Genomic DNA, 22,266 nt, shown 5'->3' on the forward strand with positions numbered 1-22,266 from the left:
AAAGCTGTGTAGGTATGTATATTTGCGTGTGTGGACGTATGTATATACATGTGTATGGGGGTGGGTTGGGCCATTTCTTTCGTCTGTTTCCTTGCGCTACCTCGCAAACGCGGGAGACAGCAACAAAGAAAAAAAAAAAAAAAAGAAAATATATATATATTGAGAGGACAAGAGCAAGGGAAGAAGTAGCACTACTCCTGAAACAGGAGTTGTGGGAGTATGTGAGAGAATGTAAGAAAGTAAATTCTAGATTAATATGGGTAAAACTGAAAGTTGATGGAGAGAGATGGGTGATTATTGGTACATATGCACCTGGGCATGAGAAGAAAGATCATGAGAGGCAAGTGTTTTGGGAGCAGCTGAATGAGTGTGTTAGTGGTTTTGATGCACAAGACCGGGTTATAGTGATGGGTGATTTGAAAGCAAAGGTGAGTAATGTGGCAGTTGAGGGAATAATTGGTAAACATGGTGTGTTCAGTGTTGTAAATGGAAATGGTGAAGAGCTTGTAGATTTATGTACAGAAAAAGGACTGGTGATTGGGAATACCTGGTTTAAAAAGTGAGATATACATAAGTATACGTATGTAAGTAGGAGAGATGGCCAGAGAGCGTTATTGGATTACGTGTTAATTGACAGGTGCGTGAAAGAGAGACTTTTAGATGTTAATGTGCTGAGAGGTGCAACTGGAGGGATGTCTGATCATTATCTTGTGGAGGCGAAGGTGAAGATTTGTATGGGTTTTCAGAAAAGAATAGAGAATGTTGGGGTGAAGAGAGTGGTGAGAGTAAGTGAGCTTGGGAAGGAGACTTGTGTGAGGAAGTACCAGGAGAGACTTAGTACAGAATGGAAAAAGGTGAGAACAAAGAAGGTATGGGAAGTGGGGGAGGAATGGGATGTATTTAGGGAAGCAGTGATGGCTTGCGCAAAAGATGCTTGTGGCATGAGAAGCGTGGGAGGTGGGTTGATTAGAAAGGGTAGTGAGTGGTGGGATGAAGAAGTAAGATTATTAGTGAAAGAGAAGAGAGAGGCATTTGGATGATTTTGGCAGGGAAAAAATACAAATGAGTGGAGATGTATAAAAGAAAGAGTCAGGAAGTCAAGAGAAAAGTGCAAGAGGTGAAAAAGAGGGCAAATGAGAGTTGGGGTGAGAGAGTATCAGTAAATTTTAGGGAGAATAAAAAGATGTTCTGGAAGGAGGTAAATAAAGTGCGTAAGACAAGGGGGCAAATGGGAACTTCAGTCAAGGGGGCTAATGGGTAGGTGATAACAAGTAGTGGTGATGTGAGAGGGAGATGGAGTGAGTATTTTGAAGGTTTGTTGAATGTGTTTGATGATAGAGTGGCAGATATAGGGTGTTTTGGTCTAGGTGGTGTGCAAAGTGAGAGGGTAAGGGAAAATGATTTGGTAAACAGAGAAGAGGTAGTAAAAGCTTTGCGGAAGATGAAAGCCGGCAAGGCAGCAGGTTTGGATGGTACTGTAGTGGAATTTATTAAAAAAGGGGGTGACTGTATTGTTGACTGGTTGGTAAGGTTATTTGATGTATGTATGATTCATGGTGAGATGCCTGAGGATTGGCGGAATGCGTGCATAGTGCCATTGTATAAAGGCAAAGGGGATAAGAGTGAATGCTCAAATTACAGAGGTATAAGTTTGTTGAGTATTCCTGGTAAATTATATGGGAGGGTATTGATTGAGAGAGTGAAGGCATGTACAGAGCATCAGATTGGGGAAGAGCAGTGTGGTTTCAGAAGTGGGAGAGGATGTGTGGATCAGGTGTTTGCTTTGAAGAATGTGAGAAATACTTAGAAAAGCAAATGGATTTGTATGTAGCATTTATGGATCTGGAGAAGGCGTATGATAGAGTTGATAGAGATGCTCTGTGGAAGGTACTAAGAATATATGGTGTGGGAGGCAAGTTGTTAGAAGCAGTGAAAAGATTTTATCGAGAATGTAAGGCATGTGTACGTGTAGGAAGAGAGGAAAGTGATTGGTTCTCAGTAAATGTAGGTTTGCGGCAGGAGTGTGTGATGTCTCCATGGTTGTTTGTTTATGGATGGGGTTGTTAGGGAGGTGAATGCAAGAGTTTTGGAAAGAGGGCAAGTATGCAGTCTGTTGTGGATGAGAGATCTTGGGAAGTGAGTCAGTTGTTGTTCGCTGATGATACAGCGCTGGTGGCTGATTCATGTGAGAAACTGCAGAAGCTGGTGACTGAGTTTGGTAAAGTGTGTGAAAGAAGAAAGTTAAGAGTAAATGTGAATAAGAGCAAGGTTATTAGGTACATTAGGGTTGAGGGTCAAGTCAATTGGGAGGTAAGTTTGAATGGAGAAAAACTGAAGGAAGTAAAGTGTTTTAGATATCTGGGAGTGAATCTGGCAGCGGATGAAACCATGGAAGCAGAAGTGAATCATAGGGTGGGGGAGGGGGCGAAAGTTCTGGGAGTGTTGAAGAATGTTTGGAAGTCAAGAACATTATCTCGGAAAGCAAAAATGGGTATGTTTGTAGGAATAGTGGTTCCAACAATGTTATATGGTTGCGAGGTGTGGACTATGGATAGAGTTGTGCACAGGAGGGTGGATGTGTTGGAAATGAGATGTTTGAGGACAATATGTGGTGTGAGATGGTTTGATCGAGTAAGTAATAATAGTGTAAGAGAGATGTGTGATAATAAAAAGAGTGTGGTTGAGAGAGCAGAAGAGGGTGTTTTGAAATGGTTTGATCACATGGAGAGAATGAGTGAGGAAAGATTGACCAAGAGGATATATGTGTCAGAGGTGGAGGGAACGAGAAGTGGGAGACCAAATTGGAGGTGGAAAGATGGAGTGAAAAAGATTATGAGTGATCGGGGCCTGAACATGCAGGAGGGTGAAAGGCGTGCAAGGAAAAGAGTGAATTCGAACGGTGTGGTATACCGGGATTGAAGTGCCATTAATGGATTGAACCAGGGCATGTGAAGCATCTGAGGTAAACCATGGAAAGTTCTGTTGGGCCTGGATGTGGAAAGGGAGCTGTGGTTTCGGTGCATTATTACATGACAGCTAGAGACTGAGTGTGAACAAATGTGGCCCTTGTTTTCTTTTCGTAGCACAACCTCGCGCACATTTGGGGAGAGGGGGCTGTTATTTCACGTGTGGCAGGGTGGCGATGGGAATGAACAAAGGCAGACAGTGTGAATTATGTACATGTGTATATATGTATATGCCTGTGTGTGTATATATATGTATACGTTGAGATGTATAGGTACGTATATTTGCATGTGTGGATGTGTATGTGTATACATGTGTATGTGGATGGGTTGGGTCATTTCTTTCGTCTGTTTCCTTGCGCTACCTCGCCTTTCACCTTCCTGCATGTTCAGGACCCGATCACTCAAAATCTTTTTCACTCCATCTTTCCAACTCCAATTTGGTCTCCCACTACTCCTCGTTCCCTCCACCTCTGACACATATATCCCCTTTATCAATCTTTCTTCACTCGTTCTCTCTATGTGACCAAACCATTTCAAAACACCCTCTTCTGCTCTCTCAATCATACTCTTTTTATTACCACACATCTCTCTTACCCTTTCATTACTTACTCGATCAAACCACCTCACACCACATAATGTCTTCAAACATCTCATTTCCAGCATATCCACCCTCCTCTGCTCAACTCTATCCATAGCCCATGCCTTGCAACCATATAACATTGTTGGAACCACTACTCCTTCAAACATATCCATTTTTGCTTTCCAAAATAATGTTCTCGACCCACACATTTTTCAGTGCTCCCAGAACTTTTGCCCTCTCCCCCACCCTATGATTCACTTATGCTTCCATGGTTCCATCCGCTGCCAAATCCACTCCCAGATGTCTAAAACACTTCACTTCCTCCAGTTTTTCTCCATTCAAACTTACCTCCTAATTGACTTGACCCTCAACCCCACTGTACCAATAACCTTGCTCTTATTCACATTTACTCTCAGCTTTCTTCTTTCACACACTATACCAAACTCAGTCACCAGCTTCTACAGTTTCTCACCCGAATCAGCCACCAGCGCTGTATCATCAGCGAAAAACAACTGACTCACTTCCCAAGCTCTCTCATCCACAACAGACTGCATACTTGCCCCTCTTTCCAAAACTCTTGCATTCACCTCCCTAACAACCCCATCCATAAACAAATTAACCAACCTTGGAGACATCATGCACCCTTGCTGCAAATGAACATTCACTGAGAACCAGTCACTTTCGTCTCCCTCCTACTCGTACGCATGCTGTTATTATTAATATTACTAATATTATTTTTGTGTGGCTAGAATAGTGGAAGAAGTTATGGGGCAAGGGTAGGATAGTTTGAAATGGAAGAGAAGACTGAAGTATGTACAGGTTTTTTGTGTAAGTTTCTTGATGCATGTGACTGATTATTTGGAAGTGTGTTTTTGGTGTCTTATTCGTATACCCTCAGCAGACTAGGGTTGTGTTAGTATTGATGATGTATCTTTGGTTATGAAGAAGAGAGGAACTAAGCTAAGCTATGCAATGTTCATTGTGTACATCATTGGATAACTGGAGTCTCCCTGAGTGCTTTGAGTTTTCAGGTAACCCAAGGGTTTTTCCATGTTTGCAATGTTGTCCAGATCGTAGATTTATGTGGTTTGTTTCATAATTTTTTTCAAGTCCCTGCCATAGCATTATTCAGGCTGCTTCTCAAAGATATGAACTGACTGGTATAATTGTTAATTGTTCGTGGTGTTCTATGATGTTTTCAGTGAAAGGTCATTTTTCATTTGTGATGAATTTTAGATCCTTATTTTGTATCCTCTGTAACTTTGTTATGCATGATTTAGAAGCAAGGAACATTCTTATTGGTCAGTGGTTCTTAAAGTTGGGGTGCACCCCCCAAGGAGGTCTTCAGAAAATTCATAGGGGGGCCTAAGCAGTCAGAGAGAAAAGTTTGGTTGGGATAATGAATTTCATCACTATTTTCCAAACATTAGTAACAGCAGCTTTGAATTTAACCTTGCCAGGAATCCCTTTTTCATGGAAGATGAGGAAGTTCCTGAAGCTATGCAAGAAAAATTTCTTGAACTGAAATTTAATTCTGTAGCAAAGGATGATTTCACTTGTCTTGGTCTAGAGAAGATCTCTCAGTGTACCAGAAAATATGCCTGTCAGTCCTAAAAGTCATTGTCCTGATTTCATCTGCTTACCTATGTGAAGTGGGTTTGTCAGCATTGGTTAATATAAGAACAAAGAATCAAGCTAGATATGGAGGGTGATCTTTGGTTTGCCCTTAGCAACCAGACAACAACAGATATTACTAGCCTAGTCAGTGAGAAGAGTCAACATTACGTATCTCATTGATGAGTACTACCTAGACACCAAAGTCAACATATATAATTTACCGTCTTATTTGTGACATGATGATTTAAGTAGTACCGGTGGCAAAAGCGTGTGAAATTTGGTGTTACTGTGCTACTTAGATTCTTCTGTTCTCCAATGATTTTTCATTTAATTGCATTAGGGTTATAAAATATATAAGCAGAATATGCATAAAATCATTACTCTTGTACTAATGCACTCAGTAACTGTCTTAAAAATAAGAAAATTATTTGTTTGTGTAATGAATAATTTCTGGTTTCTGTTAGTTACTGCTATTGAAATAGGGTAATTTATATTCAATTTTAGTTACAACTTCCAGTTAATATTATGTTTCATTGAAACTAGGTGCATAAAGACATTGAAATAAAACTAAAATATTTTTTTTTTTTTTATACTTTGTCGCTGTCTCCCGCGTTTGCGAGGTAGCGCAAGGAAACAGACGAAAGAAATGGCCCAACCCCCCCCATACACATGTATATACATACGTCCACGCACGCAAATATACATACCTACACAGCTTTCCATTGTTTACCCCAGACGCTTCACATGCCTTGATTCAATCCACTGACAGCACGTCAGCCCCGGTATACCACATCGCTCCAATTCACTCTATTCCTTGCCCTCCTTTCACCCTCCTGCATGTTCAGGCCCCGATCACACAAAATCTTTTTCACTCCATCTTTCCACCTCCAATTTGGTCTCCCTCTTCTCCTTGTTCCCTCCACCTCCGACACATATATCCTCTTGGTCAATCTTTCCTCACTCATCCTCTCCATGTGCCCAAACCACTTCAAAACACCCTCTTCTGCTCTCTCAACCATGCTCTTTTTATTTCCACACATCTCTCTTACCCTTATGTTACTCACTCGATCAAACCACCTCACACCACACATTGTCCTCAAACATCTCATTTCCAGCACATCCATCCTCCTGCGCACAACTCTATCCATAGCCCACGCCTCGCAACCATACAACATTGTTGGAACCACTATTCCTTCAAACATACCCATTTTTGCTTTCCGAGATAATGTTCTCGACTTCCACACATTCTTCAAGGCCCCCAGAATTTTCGCCCCCTCCCCCACCCTATGATCCACTTCCGCTTCCATGGTTCCATCCGCTGCCAGATCCACTCCCAGATATCTAAAACACTTCACTTCCTCCAGTTTTTCTCCATTCAAACTCACCTCCCAATTGACTTGACCCTCAACCCTACTGTACCTAATAACCTTGCTCTTATTCACATTTACTCTTAACTTTCTTCTTCCACACACTTTACGAAACTCAGTCACCAGCTTCTGCAGTTTCTCACATGAATCAGCCACCAGCGCTGTGTCATCAGCGAACAACAACTGACTCACTTCCCAAGCTCTCTCATCCCCAACAGACTTCATACTTGCCCCTCTTTCCAAAACTCTTGCATTTACCTCCCTAACCACCCCATCCATAAACAAATTAAACAACCATGGAGACATCACACACCCCTGCCGCAAACCTACATTCACTGAGAACCAATCACTTTCCTCTCTTCCTACACGTGACTGTATTGTTGACTGGTTGGTAAGGTTATTTAATGTATGTATGACTCATGGTGAGGTGCCTGAGGATTGGCGGAATGCGTGCATAGTGCCATTGTACAAAGGCAAAGGGGATAAGAGTGAGTGCTCAAATTACAGAGGTATAAGTTTGTTGAGTATTCCTGGTAAATTATATGGGAGGGTATTGATAGAGAGGGTGAAGGCATGTACAGAGCATCAGATTGGGGAAGAGCAGTGTGGTTTCAGAAGTGGTAGAGGATGTGTGGATCAGGTGTTTGCTTTGAAGAATGTATGTGAGAAATACTTAGAAAAGCAAATGGATTTGTATGTAGCATTTATGGATCTGGAGAAGGCATATGATAGAGTTGATAGAGATGCTCTGTGGAAGGTATTAAGAATATATGGTGTGGGAGGAAAGTTGTTAGAAGCAGTGAAAAGTTTTTATCGAGGATGTAAGGCATGTGTACGTGTAGGAAGAGAGGAAAACTAAAATATAGAAGCAGAAAAACTTCTTTCATTCATCCAAAAACCCCTCAAGTAAGCAATAATCCTGATTAAGCGATTAAGTACTGCATGCTGGTAAAAAATCTCTGATTATTGTTTAATAAAACTTGAAAGGGTAGGGGGGTATCCAGGCCTATACTGAGAGGGGGCACGAGGCTTAAAAGTTTAAGAACCACTGGTATAGGTGAATGAGTTAGGACATGTATTATTGTAGCCTTGACTGTGTTTAATTTTCGGTTCTCTGGAAGGTGCCATAATCTATACAGGCTGGTCAAGGCTGTTTTTCCTTGTGTGGTTCTCTTATTGATATGATCTATTACCAAACCTCCTAATTTGTGAGTGTGTGGCCTAGGATTCTTAAGCTCTCTTATGTGCTGTTGTGTTACCTTCTATGGTTATATCATTAGGTTTTATTCTTCCTGGCACTTAGTAAGTTTATTTTTTCTCTACTTTCCAGTCCATTTTCAATTTGTTTAGCATCGTTGTCTCTGACTGTACTAGACGGATTTGTTCTGGAAGTGAGTTGTTTAAGACTAATGTTTGAGTGGCATAGATGTTTATATTCATGGCATCAGTTGGTTTATCTGACCACACTCCCATAAATGTATCTGTTTTAAAGTTATTTCCCCCTCCAAGAGCCCCATCTAAATGTGAATATTTGCACCCCAACAAGGCTGATGGGAGTAACTTGCAAAAATTCTTTTCTGACTTTTTTTGGGTAAATTACTGGCTCTTATGTGGTGATGCTTCTGTCTCCACCGAGTGCTTAGCTGGAGTTATTCTTGCTGGAATGGAAGCATTTATCCCCTCTTCCTCCAAGACAACCCCTTTTTTCAATCCATGGTTCAACTGTTCCTGTTCTGAGGCCATTCGGGCAAAGGATCAGGCAAATTGGGCTTAGAAAAACTCTTCCTCCAAGTCCCATTCAGCATTTATCAATGCCTGTAGTTATTGCAAGTATGTTATCCTCGACGTAAAGTGTTCCTTTATTGGAAGGAAGTGCGATAACCTTACCTCTTCATCTGCTGGTAGGTCTTTCTGGTCTTTAGTTAAGGGCTTTGCTAACAACTTTTGTTGCTCCACCTTTCCTTCACTTTTCCATTCTGACTGTGCAATATGAGTATGTTCCCTAGACAAAGCAACTCCCTTTGGTTCCTGCTTCTCTTTTAACTCTACCTTGGATGACTCTAACATTCCCTCACCTTCTGATGCTCTTCTTTCTAATCCTATGCCCATCCCTGTAATCTATATCCAAACTGTCCAAAAAGCACTTCTTTCTATGAACACAATCAAGGTGACAACCACCTTTGTAATGAAAGACTGTGCCTCTGAACCTGAGCCTTTGCTTGCTTTTCTGTTCCATTTCTGTGTAAGACCCAGAACTTTACCTTCCTCTTGGAAGCATTGGCATTGGTACATCCCATCCCTTAGAAGAATGACTGTTCTCATCCCTGTAACTATCATACTGTTGCTTTGATGTCTACCATTTCCAAAGTTTGTGAATCCTTTCTCAATTCTTATATCCTCAGACATCTTGAATCTCAAAGTCTCCTCTCTAATCACCAGTATAGCTTCTTCAAGGCAAGATCCACTGGTAATATTCTTTCTTTTCCTACTAATGTCTGATCATTGTTCCTGAGAGATTTTAGGGAATCCTGTGTAGTTGCTCTTAATATGTCCAGAGCTTTTGATAGGATGTGGCATCAGGGTCTCAGCTCTAAGCTCCCCTGTTTTGGCTTCCCTCCTTCACTTTGCTGCCTCGTATCTACCTTCTTCTAAGGCCAATCTATCCAGGGTTGTTGATGGATCAGCCTTTCTGTCTTCCTCCATCAGCGTTGGTGTCCCTCAACCAAAGTGTTGTCCTGCCTCCTCAACTTTTCCTTCCTTTTATCAGAAATTTACTTTATTTTACAAATGACCAAATGCACTAATATGCTGATGAGTCAACACTGCATTCCTCTTCATCCTTTACTTCTGCTCTGTCTTGTCTCACTCAATCTGCATTTCATCATGACATAACTTCCTCAATAAACTCAAGACTTGGACAGGATATCTCAGTGGGGTAGATGAAACCTAATTAAGTTCGATGCCTCCAAGACCCAATCTAAAATTCCTCACAGCTTTCCTCTCTCCTTTGAAGGTTTTGTAATTGCATCTCTTAACTCAATCAACATACTAGGTTTTTTTTTTTCTTTTTTTTTTTTGCTTTGTCGCTGTCTCCCGCGTTTGCGAGGTAGCGCAAGGAAACAGACGAAAGAAATGGCCCAACCCACCCCCATACACATGTATATACATACGTCCACACACGCAAATACACATACCTACACAGCTTTCCATGGTTTACCTCAGACGCTTCACATGCCTTGATTCAATCCACTGACAGCACGTCAACCCCGGTATACCACATCGCTCCAATTCACTCTATTCCTTGCCCTCCTTTCACCCTCCTGCATGTGCAGGCCCCGATCACACAAAATCTTTTTCACTCCATCTTTCCACCTCCAATTTGGTCTCCCTCTTCTCCTCGTTCCCTCCACCTCCGACGCATATATTCTCTTGGTCAATCTTTCCTCACTCATTCTCTCCATGTGCCCGAACCATTTCAAAACACCCTCTTCTGCTCTCTCAACCACGCTCTTTTTATTTCCACACATCTCTCTTACCCTTACGTTACTTACTCGATCAAACCACCTCACGCCACACATTGTCCTCAAACATCTCATTTCCAGCACATCTATCCTCCTGCGCACAACTCTATCCATAGCCCATGCCTCGCAACCATACAACATTGTTGGAACCACTATTCCTTCAAACATACCCATTTTTGCTTTCCGAGATAATGTTCTCGACTTCCACACATTCTTCAAGGCTCCCAGAATTTTCGCCCCCTCCCCCACCCTATGATCCACTTCCGCTTCCATGGTTCCATCCGCTGCCAGATCCACTCCCAGATATCTAAAACACTTCACTTCCTCCAGTTTTTCTCCATTCAAACTCACCTCCCAATTGACTTGACCCTCAACCCTACTGTACCTAATAACCTTGCTCTTATTCACATTTACTCTTAACTTTCTTCTTTCACACACTTTACCAAACTCAGACACCAGCTTCTGCAGTTTCTCACATGAATCAGCCACCAGCGCTGTATCATCAGCGAACAACAACTGACTCACTTCCCAAGCTCTCTCATCCCCAACAGACTTCATACTTGCCCCTCTTTCCAAAACTCTTGCATTCACCTCCCTAACCACCCCATCCATAAACAAATTAAACAACCATGGAGACATACTAGGTATTACTGTAATATTCTCTCAATCTTGGAAACCCTACATTACGAAAATTGCTGAGTCTGCCTCTTAAGAACCTGGTAGTCCTGTTTGGGTGTCACCATTTCTTTTCTTCTGAAAAGTTAATCTTTTTATACAAAGGATTGATCCATCCTTGTATTGAGCACTGTTCTCACATCTGGGGTGAATTTCTTGAACTAGCTCTGCAACCTTACTCAACACAGTTGAGTCAAAAGAGGTCCAACTTATTATCTCTCCCAGGCTGACTTCAAAACCTGACCCACTTTCCCTGCTTTACAGGTTGGCTCACTTTCCCTCTTTTATAGATGTTATTTTGGTTTCTGCTCCTGAGAGCTGGCTGCCTGTATGCCACCACCACTCGTTAGACCATGCTGTACTTGGCAAGCTGCTGTGTCACATGATTGGTATGTGGCCTTTATCAACTCAAGGGTGTGCAGTTTTGATTTTTAATGCTGCAATCACGATCGATGAGGTGATTCTTTTTCCCCTCTAGAACCCTCGTTGATTTGAGTTATAGAGGTAGTTGTTTTCAAGGTGCCCCTTTTAGTCTTAGGGTTATTATTCTCTCAAAAAGTTTCCATGGGACTTCTAGGAGGGATATTGGGTAGTGTTACTTTGGGTCTGTTTTCTGGCATTCCTGTGCTTAGCTAAACAAAGTAGATATTGGGAAGGTACTGATGTCCTTTTGGAGATAGCATGTTGATTTGCCTTTTATCTAATTTACTTTTTCTCTGAGCTGATTTTGTGGTTTTCTGTATGGCTGTACAAAGACTCTGAAGTCTCTTACCAGTGAGAGGCAATCATGTGAATTCACTGGTTTGGTGTGGGATGGTTCTTTCTCAGTTCCAAGTTAGCCAATCATCTTTTTCTTTTTCATGATTGTAGTTTTTGTTTATATTTCCTTCGCATGCAATCTTGAATGCTGTTTTCCATGTGTTCATGAATTCTGTTGCCCCACTTTCATCATCATCAATTTTGTTAATGTTAAGTTGTAGATGTTTGATGTTACTTATGCTATTCCCTTGTAGGTACCTGACTCCTTACCAGAATACTTTTAGGTTACTACATTTCTACACTAGGGAGTTGATCATATTTTCCCCAGTGCAGGTTATAATGCTTCCCAGCTTTCTCCATTTAAGTCTGCTGGAGGTCTTTAAATTGTTGGTGTAGAGTGTGTGTTTAGCCGTTGGAGTTGTCGAGAATATTGGTGAAACTGTGTTTAGTTTCTATTATTTCTTGAGTGGGCAGAGGGCATGATGACATCTTGTATCTGTTGATGGGGATTGCAGTTGATTGTGCTTTTTTGATGGCTTTATACCGCCTGTTGAGAGCCTTATGCATTTCATTAGTTTGCTTCCCTTCACAGTTGGTACTGGAGAGATTTTTCTTGATTGTTTCACTAAACAGGTTCCATTTAGCTTTCTAGGTAGCCAACCACTTTATACTAGGAATGAAGATTGGAACAGTTGATACAGTAACAGTTGATACAAGAATATGATTGCTGCTTATTAGGTCACCTTTTCTGATGTGGATATTGTGGTAGGTTTTGCCATTCCCAAGAATGATATCTGGTGTGGACACAACTGAGTGACCTATAAAGGTTTAGGACGTTTGGCCCCGGGTGTTGAGCACTGAAACATTTATTTAGTTCCAATACATTTCTGCCTGTGGTATTTTTGGTAGAATGTCTGAAGTTTGTATGTCTGGCATTAAAATCACTGATATAGGCTGTTTCTAGTATCCTAAGGATTGTGTGGTAATCTGTAACTTAAGACATCTCTGCCTTGGGGAATATAGGTTGTAGAAATATTATCTTGGACTGTTGATGTCACTCCTTTTATTGATACTTTTATTGATAAAATGTTGGAGAACTGAACGTCTTCAAAAATTTTGTGTGGTAATCCTTTACTGGCAGCTGTGGCTGGATGGTAATTGGGGTGTGGTTTGAGAGGTTGCAGCTGTTTGTCAGATCAAAGTCTTGTTTTTCCATCATGTATGCATTTATAAGATCAGAGCATCTGATTGTTCAAAAATGCTCATCATGTTGAATTATTTTTATTACTAAAGTGTGCTCGATGAAAATTATTTCTGCTTGCTTCTTTTTCGTTTATTCTTTACTGGTTTTTGGGTGAGTGCTATGTCACTGGAAGGTGTGGAGTAGTAGATTTCTGGTCAGTTACTGTAGGGTTGAGTGTTTGTGGATCATCTCATGAGGGGCCAGGGGTTTCCTGAGAGGCAGGTGGATTCATGGCTGGTTGATGGAGTACTTGTGTGAAGGGGGACCTGGGATTATTTTTGAGTGTTTAGAGAGCATTTGAAGGGAAGTGGAATGTATCGGTTTCATGGCTGGGAGACCATGCGTAACTGTCCACATTCGGGTCATGGTCGTTATGGTTGGTGCCAGATGTATCTGGATTTTGGTCTAGGAGGTCTGCTTGATCTGTTTGATTTAAAAGTGACTTTAAAGTGCTTGCTGTTTTAGTTAAGGCCTTGTCTGCCAGATGTTTGATGAAGCTGTGTGGCATGCCTTGGGAGTTGTATAGTTGCTCAAGGTCTTGTTGGTATGAACCATGTGTCTTTTTCTCTTCTATTAAGGCAAATACAGATTCAAGAAGTACATTCTTAGGTCTGGTGGGCTTTGTGACCTGCGAGAAAGAAAGGTGTTTTCAGGTTTTGTATATGTTCAGTTGGCCCTTTTTTTGTTTTCTTTAATTGCCTTTTCCTTGGATTCACCTTTCATTGCAATGGCCAGTCATTTTTGCAGTGAAGGCATTTTTGGTAATGTGCCTGGCACTCTTTCCATATGTGGGTCATTTCTGAGCTTAGTGAGTAGTTCTTATAATCAGAAGGCTTGTCACATTCATTTGTGGTATGGGCATGAGCAGGGGGATAAGTTGCTCTAGTTCAATCTGATAGCCATGGATGCCAAAGTAGCATAGTTCGAGTCCATCCTGGCAAAGTAGGCTAGCAATATTTATTGAGTCAGGCTGGATTTTATATTTGTTAGACCTTGGAAATTTAAGTACTTTGCTCATTCTTGGGAATTTAAGACTTTGCTCAATTTTGATTTCTTTTTGTCTTTTTTATGTGTTCTGTGTCAAAGTCCTGCAGGGATTTGATGATGGATCTGTGACTGTAGATGTCTGGAGGACATTGGACTGTTAATCCCTCTGTATCCAGTGCTTAGGTGATTTTGTTAAACATTGAATTATATGATTTGGCATTATTGAGGTAAAAATTTGCTACCTCATATCTGTCTTTAATGTCCATGGGGAGTGTATTTCTTAGAGCAATGAGTTTTAGTAATCTAATTCTCCTTTCCTTCTAACTTTACCCATTTTAGAGTTTGCTTTGGCCTTAAATTTCACTTTCACTCAGTCTTTTGATTTCCATTATGGACGTGAAGTGTGCCTATTGTAGCATAAATGCTTTGAACATATGTTATGTGAATAAAGTTTTAAAGAATCTCATGGGTCATGTACTTCACAATAGAATGTAATAGCAAAAAGATTTAAGGAGAGAGCTAAACTCTTGGGCCTTGGAACAGAGTAAGAGTATGGCCAGGAAAGACAGTGCTGGTCAGAACTTCTGTCTGCTACCACAGCCAGTGAGAGTTGTGTGGTTATTGAATATTTGTTGTTACTAGGTAGCTGATGATTGTTCTGAGTGCCCTATTTTGTATGGTTTGTACTTTTATTTTATTTGCTTTTGATAAGGTGGATTATGAGGTAGGTGAGGTGTAGTTTAAGGTGGAATGGATGAATTGTCTATAGAAGTTCACGGGGGATTCTTTTTTCATGTCCATATCTGGACCATACCAGTGTTCTGAGGGTGTTTAGTTTGTTTGCAGCCTTTGATTTAATTTTCATGGTGAAGCGAGTGATTGTCATGTGTGCCCATAATTGCTGGAATTTTATATGGGAGTGGTTGTCCATTTAGGATGGTGGTAGAGTGTGAATTAAATTCATATATGTTAGGGTTGAGAGATTGATGATAGATTTCTCTGGTGATGCACAGATTTTGTCTTGAGTAAGCTAGTATTCTAATTGTGTGATATATGATAGTGTTGGATGTATGTTGTTGCTTGGGTAATTCAGTTTGCTTTGATGTGACTGAAATTATCAATTTATAAGGGGACTTTCACAAGGGGTATGCATGAGGTGATGAGTGGTCATATAAGAAGAGATGGAAGAGGGCTTGAGAGAACAGCTCACTGGTGAGCTCCAATGTAAAACATAAGGATTTTGAAAGCTAAGCCTCTGCGTCTTTATATCTCTTCATGTAATCAGCTTTCTGTCCAATTTTCAGAGTCAGCAGTCAGCTTTGTGTTCCCACATCCGTGCAGTCTCTCAGTGCTTCAAGGAAGCTCAGTCTCTCACACTGAAAAACTCTGTACTCAATTCCTTGCCTATACCACAGTCAATAAAATCAGACATTTGGCAGCTTGCAACTGATACTCCAGGTCCCTTGGTGCAGCGAGTCTCCAAAAATATAATGGTTGTCAAGTGTAAGCCTGAAGCTTTACATCCACTTGGATTTTTGCACTTCAGCTTCCAGCAGGTAAACTTAAGATGACCCAAGAATTGCATCTCGGGCATAATTAAAGGTGTAATTTGTTACTGTTTTATATAACATTGTTATATAAGGTTACAATTTATTTGTCTGAAAAAATAAAATTTAATGGTAGTCATATGGTAAGAAAGCTAATGGAATTATAGGGGTGTTAATTTTTTTTTACAAGTTTATAAGATTAGCAGAATTAACAAAATTAAGGATGCAGTTTAACAATAGTTTTAAGCCAGAAGCTTTGTTCTTGATTCTTGTTCAGTGTTTCCATATTTATATTAGTTCCAGGAACAAACAGAGAAATAACCTCACTTGCTCACATCCACTCTCTACCTCTGTGTGTGATGCACTGCATACTCGCGTATACATCATTTTGTCTCCCATACATCAGTTTTATCTTTTCCTATCCCTGCTTCCCATGCATGAATAAAGTTTAAAACTTTCATATAACAGATAAAGTGAAATACTTCAGAGTACAAGAATGTAGGATGAAGTATTTCAAAGAGAGACTTGTAGAACTTCATTGACTCACCTTTGGGGGGAAGAAAACTGGGAGGATATGGTGACTGCCTTTTGGTCTGTGAACAGCATTGAATGTTAATACAAAGATATTTTGTGAATAAGATTATCAGGAATAGGGAGCACAACAAGAAACAGGAAAAGAATGGCAAAGGATATATCAAGAATCACGTGTATGGTAGCAGACCACCCCACCCACTTACTGTAGTAGCAGAAGACTACCCCAACCACTAACTATAGAAGCAAAAGACTATCCCACCTACCTACTGTAGTAGCAGAAGACTATCCCACCTACCTACTGTAGTAGCAGAAGACTACACCCACCTTCCGTAGTGACAGAAAATTACCCCTGCAACCTACCAAAGTAGCAGAGAACTACCCACCTATCTATTATGGTAGCAAAAGATTATCCAACTTCCTACTATAGTAGTAGAAGACTACCCATCCCCCTACTGTAGTAGCAGAAGACTACACATCCTCCTACTATAGTAGCAGAAGACTACCCATCTTCCTACTATAGTAGAAGACTACCCACCGATCTACTACAGTAGCAAGACTACCCACCCATTTGCTATAGCAGACTGTCCCACCCACCTGCTGTAGTAGCAGAGTACATCATTTACTTATTATCATATTGTATCACTACCCACCCACCTACTATGGAAATAAGACTATCCCATGCACCTACTATAGTAGCAGAAGACTATCCACCTACTATAGTAGCAGAAGACTATCCACCCACCTAGTAAGACTACCCATCTGTCTACTGTGATAGCAAGACTACCCACCCAACTACAATAATAGCAGAAGACTACCCTATGCACCTTTAATAGCAGATTTTCCCACCCACCTATAATAGAAGGCTACCCTACCCATCTGCTACAGTAGCAGAAGACTACCCACCACCCTACTATAATAGAAGACTACTAAACAGCCTTCTATAGTAGAAGTCTGCCTCACCCATCTACTGTAGTAGCAGAAGACTATTCCACCCACCTATTACAGTAGCAAAAGACTACCAGCCCATCTACTATGGTAACAGATTACCCCACCCACCTACTATAATAGAACTACCCCATCCACTTACTTTTATAGATGAATACTAACTCAACCACCCACTATACTAGCAAAAAATCACCCACCCACCTGTTTTAGTGGCAGGGTGACTAGCACATCCACTGGGCAGGACCACAGGATGTTGCATGTGTCTGTGTAGGGAAAGTTCATGGCAATTGAGGTGTGATCAGTGTCTTCAATGTAGTAATTGCATCTGGCATAAAGTCTTATGACATGCTGAAATGATGTTTGTAATTTTGGAGTGATTAGTGTGTCCAGTGTTTAGACATTAAAGCGTAACTTCTAACTTGTATATGCCATTTGAATAGTTTTTGATTGCTAAGTGTATGATGAGATGTTTTAGACTGGGTTTGGATGACAGTTGTTTAGTGCTAGTCAGGTCATTTCACTGTGTGTAAGCTTTATTATTGTGTTTGTTGACGTTGGTGGTTGGTAATGGAATGATTGAGATGAGAAGGGCATAGTGCTGCTTCAGAAGATTGAATACCTGGACCAATTTAACACCAGAAAAACAAGAGTTTTTCTGGAAAGAATTGATAGTATCTACTCATTTACTACAGCTGAGCACCATTTCTTTTATAAAATGCAGGATGGATGTTGAGACTTTCTCCCTAAAGGCCTCATCTCTGCAATTGTGTACATTTATCCTTAATTGGAAATGTGCATTCATGCACATAGACCTCTTACCAGAGAAGAAATCCAGGTATTGATCCCTGTTTCTTTTAAGATTTTCAGCTCATGAAGGCATTTATGTACTCAGTGCAGTAGGGAAGAAGGAATTCTATCTCTACATCCCATACATGTCAGAGAAGGTAGCTTAGGTGGGAGGGAATAGGAGGCTTGTATTTCAGATTCTAAAAGTTTTAACAGAAGCCATATGAGGAGTGCTCATCATCTTAGAACCCTCAGGCTGGTTTGTCTGAATGTGTGTGGATGTAACCAAGATGAGAAGAAAGGTAAAGTAGGTAGTATGTTTGAGGAAAGGAACCTGGATGTTCTGGCCCTTGAGTGAAATGAAACTCAAAGGTAAGAATGGTTTGGGAATGTCTTAGGAGTAAAGTTATGGGTTGGTGTGAGGGCAAAAGCTAAGGAAGGGGTAGCACTGCTGCTGAAGCAGTTGTGGAATTGTGTGAAAGAGCATAAGGTAGTGAGCTCCAGACTGATGGTAAAAATGAAAGTGGATTGTGAGAGATGGATAATCATCATGCACTTAGCCATGAGAAAAAAGGTGGTGAGAGAGAAGTGTTTCAGAAGTATCTAAGTGAGTGCATCAACAGTTGTGATGCAAGATATTGGGTATTAGTGGTAATGATTTAAATGCAAAGGTGAGTATTGTGGGATTGAAGGTATAACGTGAGGCATAAGGTGTTAAGTATGGTGAATGGAACTGTTGAACAGCTCATGGAGCTGTTAGCTGAAAAAGGGCTGGTGAAATTTTTTTCTTATGTTGGAGGCTCCAGTCACAAATAAAAGTCCACATTGAAGCAGGGCCTTATTTTGAATTTAGGAAGGATTTATGAAGGAAAAAGAGACGAGAAACATTTATAAGTTTTGGAGGAAGTAAAAAACCTGTCTTTTATAATGAACCAAGTCATTGTTATTGGGAAAGGCATGAGAGGTTAGAGAGTTCCAAAGCTTCAAGGTGAAGGGAAAGAAACAGTTATCAAAATGGCCCACCCTTTAGTTGCCAATGGCTGCACAGTGACTACGTGAAGCAGCAGTTTGTCTAGTATAAATAGTGGTAAAGAGTTGGAATTCAAGTATTATATAAGGAAAAGTGCACCAGATATTGTTGCAGTCATGGAAATCAAGCCTACCAAAGAGATAAGATCTCACTTATTCTGGCCAGATAGGAAGAAAGGAAGGAGAAGGTAAAGGAGGGGGAGTACTAACCTTCTTGATAAAAGAAGCCTTAAGTTTTAAGAAATAGTGGAAGATGCCCATTCAGACAGTACACAATTGGAAGAATAACTGTAGGGAGGAAGTTTGTAGTTAATGTTATATGGTCTGAAGAATTCCTAGATCAAGAACAAGTATAAAATGATTTCAGTGAGATTACAATGAAGGAACAAGCAGGATGGTACATGAAACAGAGAAAAACTCATTAGTTATTGATGGCGAAGCACTGATAATGGGGAATTTCAGTTATAAAAAGATAGATTGGGGAAATTTGGATTCTCATGGTTATAGGGAAACAGGGAGTCATAAGTTTTTAGATTGTAAGGCTGGGAATATTTGGATTCTCAGGGTGATTAGGGAGTCATTGAGATACAAGTTTTCATTTAAGTGTACATAGGAAAATTTCCTTTACCGACATGTCAGAGAGCATATTAGGATGAGAGGGACGATATTCCATCATTGCTATAGATCTTATTTTCACACACATATATACATATTGAGAATATTATATGTATTACACTGGTTGAAAGAACTGGTCATGTAGTGCTTAAATTTTGCCATGTGGGTAAATGGGTAAACAAGGACATTGAAAGAGAAGAGCTGAGACAACAAAAAGAGGAAACATGATCATGGCAACAACACAAATCTTGATTTTAATGGTAACATACTTTAGGAAGTGGAGATCAGTAGCCAGGAACCAAGACTGTGTGAGAGATGCTATGAAACTTTCAATGAAGGAGTAAAGACATGGATACTTCAAGCCCCAAATACAGAGGGAATAGTAAGAGAGAAGAAAGACTGGCTTGATAAAAGATGTCAAATTGCATAGGAGCTGTGAGATGTACCATGATGAAGATATAAACAGCGCTCCACTCAGCCAGCATTTGCATGATATAAGAGAGCCAGAATGAGTATGATAGGATAAGAAAGTAGGAGCAAAGAAACTTTGGAAAGAATATTTTCGACAAGGCAGAAAAAACTCCAAAACTTTTCCATAAATTCATCAGGAGTCATTTGTCTGTTCAGGAGCAGCTAATCAGTCTGAGGTATTTTGAAACAAAAATTGTACAGGATGTTTTGAAGGGTATGTGAGGAACTGAATAACTAGTTAAAAAAAGATTTCAGTGATAGACACTGTAGCCTTAACACCAGTGAGATGTAATGGGGAGAACGATTTGGAAATCATTGAGATATCTAGAAGTGATTTATTTATTTATTATGCTTAACCACCGTCTTCTGTGTTAGCGCAAGGAGACAACCACCGTCTTCTGTGTTAACGCAAGGAGACAGAAGAGGAATGGCCCCACCCACCCACATACACATGTATATAAATGCCCACACACACACATATGCATACATATACATTTTAATTTATACATAAACAGACATATGCATATCTACACATGTACATATCCATACTTGCTGCCTTCATCCATTCCCGTTACCACCCCACCACACACGAAACAGCATTCCCCCCTCCAGCAAGGCAGTGACAGGAACAGACAAAAAAGGCCACATTCCTTCACGCTCAGTTTCTAGCTGTCATAGGTAATGCACTGAAACCACAGCTCCCACACACCTTTCCATGGTTTACCCCAGATGCTTCACATGCCCTGGTTCAATCCATTGACAGCATGGCGACCCCGGTATACCACATCCTTCCATTTCACTCTGTTCCTTGCACGCCTTTCACCCTCCTGTATGGTCAGGCCCCGATTGCTCAAAATATTTTTCACTCTATCCTTCCATCTCCAGTTTGGTCCCCCACTTTTCCTTGTTCCCTCCACCTCTAACACATATATCCTCTTTGTCAATCTTTCCTCACTCATTCTCTCCATGTGTCCAAACCATTTCAACACACCCTCTTCTGCTCTTTCAACCACACTGTTAATTTCCACATATCTCTCTTGCCCTTTCATTCCTTACTTGATCAAACCACCTCACACCGCATAATGTCCTCAAACATTTCATTTCCAACACATCCACTGTCCTCCACACAACCCTATCTATAGCCCATGCCTTGCAACTATATAACATTGTTGGAACCACTATTCCTTCAAACATACCCATTTTTGCTCTCTGAGATAACGTTCTCTCCTTCCACACGTTCTTGAATGCTCCCAGAACCTTCACTCCCTCCCCCACCCTGTGACTTGCTTTCACTTCCATGGTACCATCCGCTGCTAAATCCACTCCCAGTTATCTAAAACACTTCACTTCCTCCAGATTTTCCCCATTCAAACTTACCCCCAATTTAACTTTTCCCTTAACCCTACTAAACCTAATAACCTTGCTTTTTATTCACATCCAGGCCCCACAAAACTTTCCATGGTTTACCCCAGACACTTCACATTCCCTGGTTCAATCCATTGACAGCACGTCAACCCCGGTATACCACATCGTTCCAATTTACTCTATTCCTTGCATGCCTTTCACCCTCCTGCATGTTCATGCTCCGATGGCCCAAAATCTTTTTCACTCCATCTTTCCACCTCCAATTTGGTCTCCCTTTTCTCCTTGTTCCCTCCACCTCTGAGACATATATCCTCTTGGTCAATCTTTCCTCTCTCATTCTCTCCATGTGACCATACCATTTCAAAGCACCATCCTCTGCTCTCTCAACCACACTCTTTATTACCACACATCTCTCTTACCCTTTCATTACTTACTCGATCAAACCACCTTGCACCACATATTGTCCTCAAACATCTCATTTCCAACACATCTAACCTCCGCTGCACAACTCTATCTATAGCCCACACCTCGCAACCATATAACATTGTTGGAGCCACTATTACTTCGAATATACCCATTTTTGCTTTCCAAGATAATGTTCTTGCCTTCCACACATTTTTCAACACTCCCATAACTTTCGCCCCTTTCCCACCCTGTGACTCCCTTCCGCTTCCATGGTTCCATCTGCTGCCAAATCCACTCCCAGATATCTAAAACACTTCACTTCCTCCAGTTTTTCTCCATTCAAATTTCCCTCCCAATCGACTTGTCCCTCAACCCTACTGTACCTAATAACCTTGCTCATATTCACATTTACTCTCAGCTTTCTTCTTTCACTTCTTTTACCAAACTCATTCACCTGCTTCTGCAGTTTCTCACCAGAATCAGCCACTGGTGCTATATCATCAGCGTACGACTGACTCACTACCCAAGCTCTTTCAACCACAACAGACTGCATACTTGCCCCTCTCTCCAAAACTTTTGCATTCACCTCCCTAACAACCCCATCCATAAATAAATTAAACAGCAATGGAGACATCACACACCCCTGCCACAAAGCAACATTCACTGAGAACCAATCACTTTCGTCTCTTCCCACTGCACACATGCCTTACATTCTTGATAAAAACTTTTCACTGCTTCCAACAACTTGCCTCCCTTACCAAATACTCTTAATACCTTCCACAGAGCATATCTATCAACTCTAATCATATGCCTTCTCCAGATCCATAAATTCTCCATACAAATCCATTTGCTTT

General features: G+C 40.8%; 1 protein-coding gene across 6 annotated transcripts in view; it reads left to right on the forward strand.

Annotated features, from left to right (window-relative positions):
- LOC139756163 (uncharacterized protein C2orf42) overlaps positions 1 to 22,266 on the forward strand; it is a 164,941-nt gene that overhangs the window by 79,869 nt on the left and 62,806 nt on the right. For 5 of the 6 annotated variants that reach the window (XM_071675344.1, XM_071675347.1, XM_071675345.1 and 2 more), the window contains one exon: positions 15,020 to 15,271. The exons of the other annotated variant lie outside the window; for it this stretch is intronic. In XM_071675344.1, coding sequence (XP_071531445.1) covers positions 15,020 to 15,271 — 252 coding nt within the window. The remainder of the gene's footprint in view (positions 1 to 15,019; positions 15,272 to 22,266) is intronic. 6 annotated transcript variants of the gene reach the window in all.

The sequence above is a fragment of the Panulirus ornatus genome, chromosome 20, assembly GCF_036320965.1.
Source record: "Panulirus ornatus isolate Po-2019 chromosome 20, ASM3632096v1, whole genome shotgun sequence".
NCBI classification, from domain to species: domain Eukaryota; kingdom Metazoa; phylum Arthropoda; class Malacostraca; order Decapoda; family Palinuridae; genus Panulirus; species Panulirus ornatus.